This window comes from Megalopta genalis, chromosome 2 (genome assembly GCF_051020955.1).
Source record: "Megalopta genalis isolate 19385.01 chromosome 2, iyMegGena1_principal, whole genome shotgun sequence".
NCBI lineage: Eukaryota > Metazoa > Arthropoda > Insecta > Hymenoptera > Halictidae > Megalopta > Megalopta genalis.
The window spans coordinates 18,802,068-18,819,360 of NC_135014.1; the positions used below are offsets into that span (position 1 = coordinate 18,802,068).

The 17,293-nt window shown below is 34.0% G+C and overlaps 2 protein-coding genes across 2 annotated transcripts; both read left to right on the plus strand.

Annotated features, from left to right (window-relative positions):
• Positions 1-1,649: 1,649 nt before the first annotated feature.
• On the plus strand, positions 1,650-7,750 carry LOC117220667 (putative cytochrome P450 6a14). The gene is made up of 6 exons (XM_033470877.2): positions 1,650-1,754; positions 2,612-2,997; positions 4,057-4,582; positions 5,552-5,773; positions 6,791-7,042; positions 7,240-7,750. The coding sequence occupies exons 2-6, from the start codon at positions 2,665-2,667 to the stop codon at positions 7,407-7,409; spliced, it is 1,503 nt and encodes a 500-aa protein (XP_033326768.2). The 5' UTR covers positions 1,650-1,754; positions 2,612-2,664; the 3' UTR covers positions 7,410-7,750.
• Positions 7,751-10,242: 2,492 nt separating this feature from the next.
• LOC117220570 (putative cytochrome P450 6a14) lies at positions 10,243-16,539 on the plus strand. Its single transcript, XM_076518683.1, has 6 exons — positions 10,243-10,479; positions 11,097-11,482; positions 11,755-12,280; positions 13,365-13,586; positions 14,834-15,085; positions 15,896-16,539. The coding sequence occupies exons 2-6, from the start codon at positions 11,150-11,152 to the stop codon at positions 16,063-16,065; spliced, it is 1,503 nt and encodes a 500-aa protein (XP_076374798.1). The 5' UTR covers positions 10,243-10,479; positions 11,097-11,149; the 3' UTR covers positions 16,066-16,539.
• Positions 16,540-17,293: the final 754 nt, after the last annotated feature.

A 17,293-nucleotide genomic window follows, 5' to 3' on the forward strand; every position in this document is an offset into this window, starting at 1 on the left:
GTCGCAAAAATAAAAACCAGACTAAGTGTCTCATAATTTTGTCGAACACGTTAATTTATTTTTACAATTCTGTCTATAAAATTTTTACTCAGGTATAAGATATTGCAAGTTTACCTTGGCGATAAGATGTGTAAAATACAGTGTGTGCACAAATAAAGAGTATATTTTCTACTTTTTGTTATACGAACTACTGTTGAGTTTATGTTAGGCAGTTTATTAAACTTTTAATGTATATCACACTTGTAGTAGCGTCTGTCGCGGTGTGGCCAGATTAAGACCTTTTTCCACACTTTTTAACCACATACGCGCGGTGCAGCTTTCGTATCAAATTGAGTCAAATAACCTGCACGGAGATATCATTGTGTTTGTCACCATTGTTTACAGATCAGCTGTACAGTTTATCATACATTGTACGAGGCCAATGCATTATTCCTCTGACATATACTTCCGATCATGAAATAAATTTACAACTAAATGGTTGAGTTTTTCATTAATAATATTTTTCACATTTCTCAATCAAACAAATCGTTTACGTTCTTTAACGGGGTTATTTATCAATAAAATAGCTTTGCGAATTATTCGTTGAATTCTATTGGGACACGTATAATTATTTTAATTAAAGTATTATTTACGCACTTCGACGGAGTTACTTATTTTGTTAAGCTTCACTGTACGCATTACACACCACAATTTCATATAGCACACATGAGGTGTCGTGCACACAAGAAAATTAAAACAACTGTCACGGTTAAACTGCTTATTATGCTTATTTGAATATTTTCGTTACACGCTGTACTTACAATGAATGTCTGTACACGAGGTCTTTCATGGACTCTGGCAATTTAAAATATCTTTGTTATTTATACACTAATTGCGAAGATTTTCTGACCAGTATACACAAAAATTTACATGTTCGAAAGATTTTCTAAACCATTAATATTTAATAATTGCAGCGTCACTGTAATCATTGCAATCTGTAAGCTTATCATAAGATAGTTGTGGCCTCCTCAAATATTGTAAATTAACAGTCCTAACGCTTCGCTTGTTTGCGGCAATATTAAGAACGGTGGATATTATCAACGCCTCGTTCAAACGAATTTAAATGCTTGAGTTAACGATGGATCGGCTGTTTTCTTTTTTTAACTTAAAAGACGTGCGAAAAACATCGTTTAAATTTTTGTTATAGATTCAAATAGAAGAGTTAAGAAATACAATATTTCTATCTCATCCTGTCATATCTTTTTTTGTAAAAATTTGTTTCTCTTCACTGTTCGGTAAATTACTTTCTCTAACATCCAAAAAAAAAATTGTAATCGTATGTTATTTCAACTTGTGAATGTCTTCGTAATTCACTGTATGAGGTTCTGCACACAAGACCGAATCGGAAAATCACTGTACAGTTGACAATATAATACACACATGTATACATTCGTATGCACGGTCCTTATCTGTTTTAAGTTTATCTTTATTGTCTCCGGATCAAAGAGGATTGCGTAATGCTTTAAGTGAATACGCTAACAGTAATTAAATGATAATTTATAAATGTATACCTAATGATATCGCGAACTCTTCATAGAAAGCAATAAATTTTAATGATAATTGTATAGGACAGAGTATAGAGTAAAACACCAACTTAGTTGGTGTTACCTGATTTTTGATCAAACAGTCCTCGCATCATTTCGTAAGTAACGATAGACCTGTGCACACGTTATTCTTCAAATTGTAGAACGCCAAATTTTCGGTGTCGAAGTAAGGTAAGTACAGTATAAGATTCTACAGTTATTAAATTATATGAATTCTGAGGTTTCTAATTTATTTAATTAATTTACGATTTTTGTTCCTGGGATATTAAATCGCATTTCAATCTCAACTAATAATATTCTTTTGCCGTACTTATTACATGTTTAGTTTTATGTAATATTTGATATGTATGTTCTTGTTATATATTAGAACATGTAGTGGGGGATAAATATATGTGGGGAATAAATATATTTACAAAATGTGCTTTGTAGAAATCGGTTGACGTTATGAGAAACAAACAATTAAATATCGCGAAAGTCGGAGTTTTGTTATTGTTTAAATATTACGAAAAAAAGCGAAATCTGAGGTCATAATGATATTTTGATAATTTTAAAAAATCCATATATTATAATAATAATTATTTATTGATGGTGCAATGATATAAAATGAAATAGTATAAAGGAAGTAATCTGTTTTAATCTGTGAAGTTTACTATCTAATTCGTCTATAATGTGGTGTGTAGAATTGTGGTATTACGAAACAATTGGTAAATTATGGAATAAGAATCCTGGAACAGTGCTATTTGTGACACAGCAAGTAATTGCAATTTTTAAATAATTTTTTCTCTTCGTCAAGAGATTCATTTCGTAACAATTTTTCAATTGAAAATGAAGTTGTTAAGTGCAACGGCCGAATACGTCTAAACGAAAATTGAAATCAGTAGAAATCAATTCGATAAATAAATATAAAGATAAAATTTATCAAGTACAGCATCTTTTTATAGAAGTTAGACAAAATGAAAATGATTAATACATAATATTTATTTTATTTAAAGCGATATTGTGTACATTCATTTTTTTTTCTCTTACAGTTCATTATTATTTTTTTCTCCTCTATTGAGGAATTAAAAATAGTTAGTTAAAAATGACTGGCATCGAAATTTTTTGTGGCATCGTCGCGGTGCTTCTTCTACTTTACTACTATTCCATCTCAACTTATAACTTTTGGAAGAAACGCGGTGTTCCTGGACCGGAACCCATACCGTTTTTTGGCAATGTCGTCAGAATGATGTTCTCCCATTTGTCGATTGGTCAATACATGCGGGAAGTGTACGAAAAATATAAATCCGAACCTGCGATTGGCCTATTTATAAGAAGACAACCAGTATTGGTTTTAAACAATCCTGACTTAATCAAGACAGTCCTTATCAAAGACTTCACGAAATTTTCAGATCGTGGAGTTACTATCAATGCAGTGGTGAGTACATAAGTTTAATTCATATAATAATATAGTTATTACATTGTTTAAGAAATTGCTTCATATTTTGGGGAATCTTATAATGCAAGGAAAAGTGGACTCATTGCTTTTCGTACTTGTAATGTGGCAATAAAATGTAGGTCATTTATTTTTGTTTCTGTACATTATATACATTTGTTTTCGTACATTAAGTACAAATGTTGCTACCGTGGATTTTACATTAGGCATAAATGCAATTCATACATAGTCAGTCAAAAAAATCGTCGTACAAATTCTAATGTCGTAACTGCGTAGGCCAATTTTTGAGATTAAAATGTAGTTGTATTTCATCGACCAGACTGTGGGTAGTTTCTTCAAGCAAGTTACTCTAAAACTATTTTTAAAATGTCTGAAACTTACAAACACACTTTGCGAAAATGTTACTTGAAGTAGAAAGACGAATACACTTGTTGTAACACAAAAAAGTGACATTTCTTCACAACGAATGTATTCGTCACGCACATATAAAGGTTTACAACGGAATAATTTTCTTCAGAATGACTCTGACAACTTGAGATTTCTTGAACGTCAGAATTTTCAATTCATTAGCTGATGTACTACATTTTTTTGAAAAAGTTATATTTGGTCGGAATTGCGAAGAGAGTAGTAGAAATCGTTATCAATTCTATTACCTCTATGTTAAAAATACATTTTATTCGATGTTAGCTATAATCGGTTCGGATTCATTCCGGAGTTGGTCTGGATAAATGGACCTTTAAACGGCAAAGTTGGAAAAGATGACAGATTTTTGGGACCATATATCTTATCATATAATTAGATTTCTAACGTTTTGAATTTATATTATGTAGGAAACGTGAAGTGTACCCAAGTCAGAAAAGGTAGAGAAAAGCACACAATTGTAGTTACATTTAATTGATGTGACTTCTTAACTAATCATAGCGTGAGGTATCTAACTCACGCGGTGTTCAACACGTGCCTTATCTGTCGTACATCTCATTTCAATTTCGGCGATATGGGCAATTTAAAACTGTCATTAAATACTCGGATCTCTCGACGCAGGCGGAACCACTTACGCAGCACTTGTTTGCTCTGGAACCAGAAAGATGGCGACCGTTGAGAACGAGACTCTCGCCATTATTCACGTCTGGCAGACTGAAGGAAATGTTCTTCATGATCGTCGATTGCGCAAATAATCTTGAGAAACATTTGGAGAAAGTGGCAGTAAAATGTGATCCTATCGATTGCCGAGATTTGGCAGCCAGATACACTATGAACGTTATTGGAAGCTGTGCCTTTGGAATTGACATGAACTGTATGTCGAACGAGGAATCGACATTTCGTAAAGTGGGAAAAGAATTCTTCGCTAACTCGTATATGCGATTGATAAGAGGTAGACTACGAGAAATTACGCCACAGTTGTACACCTTGCTTGGCCGCATATTACCGCATCCCTATGGAACTGACTTCTTTATCGATAGTGTTCTGAACATGATAGAGTACAGAAAGAAGAATAATATCGTCAGAAACGATTTCATCAACACTTTGATGGACATCCGGGATCATCCTGAGAAGCTGGGTGACATCGGTATGTATGCGATATTAATGTCACTGCTAATTGCACTATACAATGGTGAAAACACAAGCTTTGTAACTGTTGCTTATAAGCTGCCGACGTTCGAAGCCGCTACTCTCACTTGTACACGCCACGTGTGACCTCTTCCACTCTATTTGAAAATGCGTGTGTGATTGGGAGGTACGCTCCGATTCTGATTAATCCAATCCGCTTTGTTATCATACATCACCATGTTCCAGCCAGGGCCTGTCTCGTGATTTCAGCACGGTACGAGCTTTTCTGTTCTTCGACTCGTCTTCTTGCTACCTCATTGGATGGGGCTGTCGTTTCGATATTTGTCGCATGTCCGTTCCACCCTTAAAAAGGGTGACATCTGAGATTATTTGAAGACTTTTCTTCCTTAGTGAAAATTGTTCTCAGCGGTTTTGTTAATGACTTATTAATGAAAAACACGAAGTAATCGGAGTGTGACTTCGCCGGAAAATGCCAACTGTATTCGATTTCTGAATGGTGCGTGTTTGTCATTAACAAATCGTAAGCAGTGCTGCGGAGAACATATCCGCTAAGGACAAAATTACATCAAAAATCACCTTAGATATTTGAAAATCTTACAAAATTTTTGAGACAAACTGTATAGACGTTAGTTGAATGCGCTTACAATTTTTTCAGTTCTTGTCACCACTTTGATTACAATATTTTTCTACGTGATTAAAAAAATTCAAATGATCTTCGTATTTGAATAAAACGATAAAAAAGCAAAAGACGAATTATTACATCCCATGCTTCTCTTGGCAAATTTATGCAATTCATCCTGCATTGTTGCAGTCGATATTTCTTGAATGTTACAGCATGCGCGATGATGGTAAACTTCGATAGAAAACTTTTCTATGGAAATTTAATCGAATCAACTGTTTCCGTTAAATAATTTCATTAAAGTAGCAATTATGAAGTAGCTAATGCGAAACTTCGGTTGTTTTCCAGAATTAACGGATTCTCTACTCGCTGCGCAAGCATTCGTCTTCTTCATTGCTGGTTTTGAAACTTCATCATCAACAATCAGTAACGCACTTTATGAATTGGCCTTGAATCAGGATATACAAGACAAATTGCGGAGCGAGATCAAGGAACATCACGAGATTAATAACGGAGAATGGCACTATGAAAATATAAAAGCTATGCCAATTCTAGATGGCGTATTTAAAGGTTTGTATCGTAACAGAACGTCTAACAGAAAAATTATGTTAATGTAAGCTCTACAAAAGTTGCAGCACTCTTCTGTAAAACATTTTCATTATTCAAGCATTTTTGAACGTGTAGTCTTATAATATTCACTGTCGTTAACGGGATACAGATTGTACCGTACAGCTTTGATACATGTTGATTATCATACTAATTCATTTAACTAACACATGGTTCATTCTTGATACATTTATAAAGAATTGTTAGAATTTTGGAAGTGGATACAGTTATGGAGCGACACAGAAAGTCCTGGGATGTGTACAACCGCAGCCGATATGCATAACTTCACAAATATTAAATTGTCTAACTGCAAATTGCTTTGGGGTAGGATAATCTCTATACTGACAATTAAGGGAGATTCTGTAATTATTTAATGTCAAAACTTGTTTAATTATGCAAATATTGACACAACATTTATTTGCCAACATTGTCAAATGTTCACAAAGAACGCAGCTTTTGAAATAAACTATAAAAAGTATGGATTTTTTAAGATTCTAGTACTGCTGCACCGTTCTGAAAATGATACATCTAGGATCTAGGACACTTTCCAAATATCGCCCACTCTACAATGTGAAGAAACAAATTTAATCACCTTGAATATCTTTGCTATTTTTAAAAGTATTGCAAAAATTTGTGTATGAAAGTTTACATGTTGTAAAGGGGGCAATAATGTGGAAATAATAATTATTTTGTAGGTGGAAGCATTTAAGAAATTTTAAGATCTCCTTCATTTCATAAACTTGCTAACCTCGAAATAGAAGTCATCGATATCGTTAATAGAGTTTCTTAACTGTCAGGAATAGAAGAATACAGCAAACCATTTAGAAAAATAGTGATGACCATGAGGTTTCATCAAAGTGATAAACATTACTGATTTACACTGTAGTTGCCCAACTGTATGGTGAAAGGTTGGAAACGAAATTTTAATATTTTTAGGAATAGAATTGTAGAATTCTCCTATTATGTTCTTCACTGTTACAGAAACGCTGAGAATGTACCCACCAGTGCCATTTATTACTAGGAAATCAGTCGACGACTATACTTTTGCAGACTTGAAATTTTCGATTCCAAAAGGTGTATCTGTGTTTATACCCTTGTATGGAATACACTACGATCCAGACATTTATCCAAATCCTGAAACTTTTGATATTAGTCGATTTATGGGTGACGCGGAATCGAAGAGACACCCAATGCACTATTTACCATTTGGCGATGGCCCAAGGAATTGCATTGGTACGTAAGAAACTGTCATTGTTTATTTTGGACGTGTCACACGCGGTTATTTTTTAATTTTAAATTTGCTACTGGAGAAGTTGCAATAAAATCTAACAGTGGAAATTCATATTACCAGTACAGCTTTGATATTTTAATGTTATACTTTATTATTATATATAATGGAATCTCTTAATATAGCTTCTGTTTGTTCACAGGTGCACGATTCGCAGTCTTCCAAACGAGAATTGGGCTTATAAAGATACTTCGTAACTATAAAGTTGATATCTGCGAGAAAACTGTCATCCCATATGAAGTTAATCCACGCGCCTTTTTATTAGCTCCAAACCATCCCATCACTTTGAAAGTAACAAAAGTTGAAAATTAAAAGAACAATTCTTTATTTGATACATTTCAGGTATTTTAAGTGTCCTTAAAGCACAAAAAATAACTGTGATACATTCAAATATTAATATATCAAAATTAATTTATAGTAACTATTGTGTTGATTAACACCTCACGCTTATCTTAAACTATAAACGAGGGTCTTCTGTGTTCAACTGATTTTCTAGCATATATAACAGTTTACGAATACCGTACTGAAAATATTATAAGCGAGTTACACGAAACGAAATGTATTATTATTAGTAAGTATAAAAACTAAAATTTTTCATAAAGTGTCATTATGCAAGATTAACAAAAAATACAAAAGATTTGTTCTATCCAGAATGGTAAAAATTGTACACCTTTTCCTTCTCATTCCTGCATCTACAAGCAGTCGCATATCTAAATCGACAGAAGTCGGATATTTTCGGAAGGTCATATCATATATCAGGTAATCCGAAGGTCATACATAGTATGGTAGGCAAAAATAGAGGGTGTCACTTCGAAAAGTCAAGATAATCTTGAATTTTAGTCGAAAGACAATAGGTCTTGAAATTTGTTATTTTTCAATGTATAACGGACTAAATACAGATTAACTTTCATTCGATAAATTTTTTTATCTGGCTATCAAAAGTGCTTAAAAAATTTGTTAGTGTAAGTAAAAACATTAATATGAATTAGAACTATATATTACGTTCTTATCAAAATAAGACATAATTTAAAAATATAATTTACAAAATTTCTGTTTTTTATATTGTTGAATAATAAACGTTTTTTGTATATGAAGATATTAATATCTAACGGCTTCAGCTTCCGAAATAATCGCAAAAAAAGACTTTGTAAGTTTGTCGGTGAGTTTCTACTTTATTCAGTATTTAAGTGTTCTAACGGATACAATAATCTTATAATAACAAAAAAGGCGTCAATGTGTTCGTGGAAGTCGTGTATGACTTTTTCAATAAAAATTGAAATCTGCCAGGTAATGAGTGAAATGATTGTTGCGTATTCCGAATTGAGAGTCATATGAATGAATTCGCAAAACTCTTCATCTTAGTCTTGCCCGAAAAATTGACTGATTACATAAGAAACTGCTTATCGTGCTGATACTACATAATATATCAATTAAGATTCTCGACGTAAAAAAAAAAGCGAAACGATAAATGCAAGGATACCTGTATACCCAGTGTCGAGCTGATTATTAATGCTGATTATTAGGAGATTGCAAATGACCTCAACTAACTGAACATGCAAAGAAAATTATATGTATTCGTTAAAAAAAGCAAAACAAAGTTGACCTTTATAATTCGGGAAGGAACCAATAAAAAAGAATGATTTACGTGCACCTTGCAGCTGACTTAAAAACCTTGTCAATTTCTCCTATTAAACTCTGTTGTACCTTTACCTATTCACGAGATATTTTCTTGGACATTAATAGAGAGTCACCCTGTATACGTACAGACGAATTGCAACGTGGTAGCATTGATATAATTTTGTTAATAACTATTTAATAAATAGCGAGCGACGACTAAAACTTCCTGACGGTACTCAGGAGAATGACCTTGACAACATATGTCAAGGTCAAGGTTAAATTGAGTCCAATATACACAAAAATTTCGTACTCATTCTCGCTACACATTACCGGTAGTGAAAGATGATTACCTGTTCGAAAGACTTTCTACATTATCAACATTTAATACTTGCAGCGTCACTGTAATCGTTGTAATCTATAAGCTTGTAATAAGATTGTTGCGGTCTCCTCAAATATTGTAAATTAGCGCATTCATAAATCTCGCTTCGCTTGCTTGCGGCGATATTAAGAAAGGCGGGTATTAACAACGTCTCGTTCAAAAGAATTTAAATGCTTGAGTTAATGGTGGATCGACTATATTTGGAACTTAACAGAGGTAGTACAGATTCGTGGTAGATCGTAATGTTCTTTACTGTTTCGTGATTTCTCAAATTCTTTTCAAAGAATTCTCAAGTCGCTTTCGCTATTTATCGTGTTCTGTTCGTCTTCGAGATATATCGCGTTCTGTAGCTTTTGGTTGTGTTAAATTCGTCGTCTATATGGTCATTATTGGTTATTATAGTTACAATCAGAATATCCTTATTGGTTTGTGTGTGTATTTGAAATCGTCTTCGTTTGAGGTGTCGAATACTATCAGTGGAAATAGCGTCTTATTCTCTCCTGTTTGTCAGTGCAGTAAATTCTCTCTAATTGTCCCTCAGTTTCTAAACAAAAATGGACAATTTGGGATGAGGAGATACGATTGTTCGACCTTTGCGGCTCGTTTTTATAATTATTGACAATCGGCAACGGTAAATATGCCCACGATGCTCGAATAACTATTTTTTGTTTACAAGCTGTAGAGCAATGCATATAAATGCATATAAATCACGAAACCTGCGAAACACATCGTTTAAATTTTTGTTATAGATTCAGAAAGAAGGGTTAAAAAATACAATATTTCTATCTCTTCCTGTCACATCCTTTTGTGCAAAAATTTGTTTGAACATTGTTCGGTAAATTTCTTTCTATAACATCTAAAGAAAAATTGTAATCCTATGTTATTTCGACTTGTGAATATCTTCGTAATTCACCGTATGAGGTTGTACACACAAGCCTGAGTCGGAAAATCACTGTACAGTTGACATCTACAATATACATATTCGTATGCACAGTTCTTATCTGTTTTAAGTTTGCCTTTACTGTCTCCAGATCAAAGAGGATTGTGTACTGCTTCAAGTGGATGCGCTAACAGTAATTAAATGATAATTTACAAATATATACCTAATGATATCGCAAGATCTTCGTTAAAAAAGTAACGAATTTTAAAGATAATTACGTAGGGGAGAGTAGAGTAAAACACTGTTTTTCTTATATAAAATGCGAGTGAGTTGGTGTTGTCTGATGTTCGATCAAACAGTCCTCGCATCATTTCGTAAGTAACGATAGACCTGTGCACACGTTATTCTTTAAATTGCAGAGCGCCAAATTTGCGATGTCGTAATTCCGATATTCCACTGGCGTTTCGTAGATTTGTTTTGAATTTTCATTTGGGAAATTAATAACAGTAAGTACAGCATTAGTTTCTACAATTCTTAAACTATATAAATTTTGAGGTTTCTAATTTATTTAATAAATATTAATAAATATTAAGTCGCATTTCAATCTTAACTTATAATATTCTCTTGTCATACTTACATGTTTGGTTTTATGAAATATATGTTTTTGTTATGTGTTAGAACATGTAGTGGGGAACAAATATATATATGGACGCCCTTTGAAACAACGGCAGAACTTATTTAAAACTGAACTAAAAGGCTTTAATTTATAAATTTCGCTATTACTTGGGCTGATTGACGTTTTTTAACTTTTTTATCTAAACCTATAAGGAAAATTTACAAAATGCGTTTTGCAGATCACGATAACTTATATGCGTGTTGAAAATTTTATCGAAATCGGTTGACGTTGTTATCAGATACAAACAATTAAATATCAGGAAAGTCGGAGTTTTAGTATTGTTTAAATTTTACGGAGAAAGCGAAATCTGAGGTCATAGTAATATTTTGACAATTTAAAAAATTCTCTGTATCATAATAATGATTATTTATAGTTAGTGTAACGATGTAAAATGAAGTAATATAAAGGACATAATTTGTTTTAATCTGTTCTTTTTTTCTGTCGCAGTTCATTATTAATTTTTTCCCGCCTGCTGAGGAGTTAAATAAAATTAGTCAAAAATGACTGGCATCGAAATTTTTTGTGGCATCGTCGCGGTGCTTCTCCTACTTTACTACTATTCCATCTCAACTCACAACTTTTGGAAAAAACGCGGAGTTGCTGGACCGGAACCGACACCATTTTTTGGTAACGTTACCAGAGTGATGTTCTCCCAGCTATCAATGGGTCAACTTCTGCGCGAAATGTACAAAAAATATAAATCTAATCCCGTACTTGGCCTATTCGCAAGAAAAGAACCTATATTGATTATAAACGATCCTGAATTAATCAAGACAATACTTATAAAAGACTTCGCGAAATTTTCAAATCGTGGGATAACTGTCAATGAAAAGGTGGGTACACACATTTAATTTATATAATTATGCAATTATTAAACTTTTTAAGAAATTGCTTCATATATTCGGGAATCTTGTGGTGCAAGAAAACTAGACTTATTGCTTTACAATTGTAATTACATTTAATTCACGTGACTTCTTGGCCAAATATACCGTGAGTTATTTAACTCGCGTGATTAACGCGTTAATGCGAATCTGTTGTTATTTCAATTTCGGCGATGTAGGTATACTTCAAAACTGACATTATATACTCGGTTTTCTCAACGCAGGCGGAACCACTTTCGCAGCACTTGTTTGCTCTGGAGCCGGAAAGATGGCGACCGTTGAGAGCAAGGCTATCGCCGGTTTTTACGTCCGGCAGACTGAAGGAAATGTTCTTCATGATCATCGATTGCAGTAAAAGCCTTGAGGAACATTTGGAGGCAGTGGCAGTAAAAGGCGATCCCGTTGATTGTCGTGACTTGACATCAAGATTCACTACGGACGTTATTGGCACCTGTGCTTTCGGAATTAATATGAATTGTTCGTCGGACATGGAATCGGAATTTCGTAAAGTGGGAAAACAATTTTTAGCTACTTCCCTTATGCGTGTGATAAGAGCTAGAATACGAGAAATTGCACCAGGGTTCTACACCTTGTTTGCCCGCGTCCTACCGCGTCCCTTTGGCACCGACTTCTTTATGGACAGTGTTCTGAACATGATAGAGTACAGAAAGAAGAATAATATCGTCAGAAACGATTTCATCAACACTTTGATGGACATCCGGGAGCATCCTGAGAAGCTGGGTGACATCGGTATGTATGCGATACTAATAACATTGCTAATTGTATTATGCAATGCTGAAAACACCACAAACACAAGCTTTGCAACTGTTGCCTACAAATGGTCGACGCTCGACTACTCCCACCGTCGATGTTTCTAGCAACGCAGTGATATCACAGTTGTTTCGAAAGTCTCTGTGGCAGGCAATATGTTGCCGAATAATAGAAATTATTGCTCGATAATCTAAAGATAGAAGTTTTGAAGGCAACAATTTCATAGGGAGAAAGTTTTGGGAATACAAAGGACCACTCCTGAACTGTTTATTCCGATATTAATGTCCCAAATATGTTGTATGCCCTCGTAGTTACTAACAACAAACTAGATTTAATTAATGAATTTAGTTTTAATGAATTAGCACGGTACTGTTTGGTATGATATTTAGAATTGCGCGTAGTTATGTGTAACATAAAAAGAGTACTCGATGGTGTAAAAAGTACGAGTCTCTGTGATCTTTGACTTGTCTTCTTGTTGTCAACTTAGATGAGGCTGTTGTTGCAGTATATGTCGCGTTATCGTTACACCTATGAAAAGGGCGATTCCTGAGGTAATTTGAAGGAACATTTTCCTTAGCGAAAATGTTCTCCGTAGTTCTGTTAATGAGTTATTAACGAAAAACACGAACCAATAAGACAGCGAGCTGTTTAATGCCCCGCCCCCACAATAGCAAGCGCGACACCGCATTGGCTGCGTCGGAACACGCCAGCCATATTTAATCTCTGATTGGTCTTTGTTATTCGTTAATGACTCGTTAACAAAGTCGCGAAGATCATTTTCGCTAAGAAGAAAGTTGCTTCAAATCACCGCAGGAACATTTCTGGATTACCCTGTATAGATGTTTGCTCAATGCGTTTACACTTTCTCCAGATTTTGTTGCGATATGAAACGAATGAAACATTGAAATAGCTAAATCTGATTATTACAACGTGTGTGCTTCCCTTGACACTAAATACCTTTCATTGAGTTGATATTACTTCAATGATATAGTATGCGCGATGATGGTAAATTTCTATATGAAACTATTTTATGGAACTTTTGAATGAACTGCCTTTTTCCTAGATTTAACGGACGGACTACTCACAGCGCAAGCATTGATCTTCTTTGTTGCTGGTTTTCATTCTGCGTCAGCAACGATCAGTAACGCACTTCTCGAAATGGCATTGAATCAGGACATACAGGACAAGTTACGGGAAGAAATCAAGGAACATCACAAACTCAATAACGGAGAATGGCACTTTGAAAATATAAAAGCCATGCCCATTTTGGATGCCGTATTTAAAGGTTTGTATCGCAATAGAATGTTCAATAGAAATTCTCAATAATTGCATATTAAAATTCTTTGTTGCTTGCGCAATGTTCGTGTGACAAAAATTGTGTAATATGAGTTCTATGGAAATTGCATTACTATTCTGTAAAACGTTTCTATTATGCATTCTTCAACGTGTAGGCTTACAATATCCACTGTCGTTAACGATATGCTGTCTGTACTATAGAGTGGCATTGAATGGGAAAAATCAATAGTTTCTTTTAATTTGTACTGCTTTGATATGTTTTGATAATCTTACTAATTCATCTCACATAGACAATTCGGGATACATTTATAGGTACTTTAAAGTAAATAATTTTCAGTATGTTGAAAATTAGTACAGTTATGACGCGACGCAGAAAGGCCTAGGAATGTACAACTATAGTCGATGTATATAATTTCTCAAATACCAATTATCAGACTGCAAAATGTTTTGGAGTTAGATAATCTCTGTACTCTGAACATTATACGCCTAATAATTTTTTTTTATCAAGATATGGTCGTTAATAAGTAAACCGCGGATCTTTATGCAGAGTCAAAGTTGTCACAATCGATTTTAAGAAACAGAAGCTACACAGTTTCGTTCCATTCCATTAAAATGAATGTCACACATCAACAGTCTTCAATTTTATTTGTATTTTACCGTTTTAAATTACGCCTTCCCATTTTTGACATAAGTACATAAAATGTCCAGTCTAATAATAAGTTTTAAATCATTTCGCAATGGTAATTCGATATTGTTATATATCGAGTTCCATTCAAAGCAGTTCAAAATTTATCTCTTCAAAAGATGATAGCATACAGCGTGTTTATAAGTAGTTTTTAAATATCATTTAAAGGTCAAAGTGTCAGAGGTCGTTGAATTCTTCCGGATTGTGTACCATAGTGCTGCATTATAAATAAAAAACGCGATTCTAGGATATTTCAAGATCATCTCCATTTCTTAAAGTTGTTAACCTAATCCAGTCCTTGAAATGGGAGTCATCGATATGGTTAACAGCTCTTCCTAACTGCCAGGAATAAAAAAAATGCAGCAAACCAATGATAAGCGTTATTGCTTTTCACTGTATATGTACTATTGTATTGCGAAAGTTTTGAAATGTCAATCAAAGAAGTTCAGGCATCCTTCGGAACGGCACTGTCGAGATTTGACCATGTTGTAGACTCAAACACGTGCCGCAACAAGTAATGAATTTTCTTATTATGTTCTTCATTGTTACAGAGACGCTGAGAAAGTACCCAGCACTGCCATTTCTTAGCAGAAAGTCAGTCGATGACTACACTTTTGAAGACTTGAAATTTTCGATCCCGAAAAATACAGGTGTGTTTATACCCGTGTATGGAATACAACACGATCCAGACATTTACCCTAATCCAGAAGTTTTCGATATTACTCGATTTATGGGTGACGCGGAGTCGAAGAGACATCCAATGCATTATTTACCATTTGGCGATGGCCCAAGGAATTGCATCGGTACGTTAGAAACTGTTCTTGTTTATTTTCGATGTGTCAGACAGTTATTTTTTTATTTTAAATTTTCAATGTATTCAACGTTCTCTACTAGTGACCACACAAACAATGTTTAATAGTTTAACACGTTCCGTGCCACGTGTACCATCGATGGTACACGCTTGCATGTTTACTTAGTGAACTGAACAAATTGTTTACAAGAAATTTAGAACCGAAGAATCAATTTCCACCGCAAGAATGGGCGTTGATAAGTTTTTGTTACGTTGTTATGTATACGAGAATTAATAATTGCACGTAATACATCAAGTTTTAGTAAAATATCAAAGTGTGAAGATTCGAGTAAAAAAAGCTCGGCACGGAACGTGTTAATAGCCAGGGGATTAAGTAAGATTTCAAATCGAAGGAATATAAGTTGATCACGTGCATTAATTCGAATTAACAATTTTAATTGTGAAATTAGAAGAACTAAATAATCCGGATTAAAATGTGGGTAGTGATCGTGTTTATTAGTTTCGGAGATGTCAAAACTCTCGTGCGACACAAACGTGATTAGCAGCTCTTTCAGTTGAAAGCAAAGAACACATAATTTTCGTATCTAAAAATTTTATTTCATTTCATCTTTTCTAATGATATTAGTAATTTTGTAACACGGTCCAATCTATCGATCAATTTCACGCCGCAAAAAAAGTACTAATAAACATATTTAATAATCCATTCAAAAATCTGTGCCTCAAAATATCAAGAATGGTAAAACCCAGTGTGTTCACATCTGAACTAATTATTAAATTCTTAATAGTTTCTATTTGTTTACAGGTGCACGATTCGCAATCTTCCAAACGAAAATTGGGATTATTAAGACAATTCGTAACTACAAAGTTGATACCTGCGAGAATACTGTCTTCCCATGTAAATTCAATCCGCGCGCCTTTTTATTAGTTCCAACTCATCCCATCACTTTGAAAATTACAAAAATTAAAAGCTAACAGAACGATTCGTGATTAAACACCCTTCGTTGCAGGTATTTCAACTGTTTTTCTAAAACACAATTAATGAATGCCATACACTGGGAACACTAATAAATCAGAATTAATTTACAGTAACTATTATATTGATTAACATAACTCTTAAACTATAAACGTGGCTCTTTCGTAACAAATATAACACTATTGAAAAAGGTCTCAAAAATGCATGAGACATCTTCAGACAACTATACCCTTGTACCCTTAAATTCACCTATTTAATAACTTTATTTACGCAAAAAATATTTTCTGCCGATTAGATTGCGAGAAATCAAATTCGTACGAACTAGTCGGAACACAAAGTACCCACGTTTACAGTTTAAGAATTAAAACATTCAAACTACGGTATTGTAACTAGATTTATTAATATTAGTGATTATGTAAATTAAAATTTTTCATAAAATGCCATCGTGCAAAATAAACAAGGGCTACAAAAGATTTGTTTTATCCAATTGTTTAATGTATATAACTGGATAGGATCATGCTTTTAATTGAAATGGTAAAAATTGTAGTTTTCCCTTGCCATTTTTGGATCTACTTGTACTTGCCTAATTATAGGATAAAGGTGCCTAATATGAGATCCATATTTATTTTAAATCATAATTTTTAATCAGAAACACATTATTATTAGAACTAGATACGCGTTCAGAAACTAAAGTATGCATTCGTTTGGAAATATCTGCTGGAATATACAGGAAAAAATTCCGCTTCTCCGTAATAACGAAAAAAATAAGAATACGAAAATTCACAGATTTGAGAAACAGGTTACTAATATGAAACCTAGTTCGGCTTTTCCACGAAATTTATTTTTCTTTGCTTTTTTTCATACGCTGGGCACATAAAATTTGTTTCTTCACCACCCATCTTCGTGGGACCACTTCAGTAACACTTTATACAGGGTGTCCTATAATTATGTTAACAGTCGGAAAGGGGTGATTCCTGAAGTCATTTGAAGTAACTTTTTCCTTAACAAAAATGCAATCCACGGCTTTGTTTACGAGTTATTAACGAAAAACAGTGACCAATGAGTCAGCTCAGCTGGCGCGAAGCGGCCGAGCCAACGGGCGACCCCGAAGCCCGGTTCTGCTTCATTCATAGTAACACTACTCTACTAAATTATTATGGAGATTTGGCAACATCTTTCATCAAGATACAAGAAAAGGTTGAAAAAGATGCCTTAAGGCAGGACAGC

Excerpts from the sequence above, each read along its gene's own strand:
- LOC117220667 (XM_033470877.2), top strand. The coding sequence starts at position 2,665 with ATGACTGGCATCGAAATTTTTTGTGGCATCGTCGCGGTGCTTCTTCTA. Across the intron at positions 4,583-5,551 it reads TGAGAAGCTGGGTGACATCG|AATTAACGGATTCTCTACTC; the intron begins GTATGTATGCGA and ends GTTGTTTTCCAG. Across the intron at positions 7,043-7,239 it reads TGGCCCAAGGAATTGCATTG|GTGCACGATTCGCAGTCTTC; the intron begins GTACGTAAGAAA and ends GTTTGTTCACAG.
- LOC117220570 (XM_076518683.1), top strand. The coding sequence starts at position 11,150 with ATGACTGGCATCGAAATTTTTTGTGGCATCGTCGCGGTGCTTCTCCTA. Across the intron at positions 11,483-11,754 it reads GGATAACTGTCAATGAAAAG|GCGGAACCACTTTCGCAGCA; the intron begins GTGGGTACACAC and ends TTCTCAACGCAG. Across the intron at positions 15,086-15,895 it reads TGGCCCAAGGAATTGCATCG|GTGCACGATTCGCAATCTTC; the intron begins GTACGTTAGAAA and ends ATTTGTTTACAG.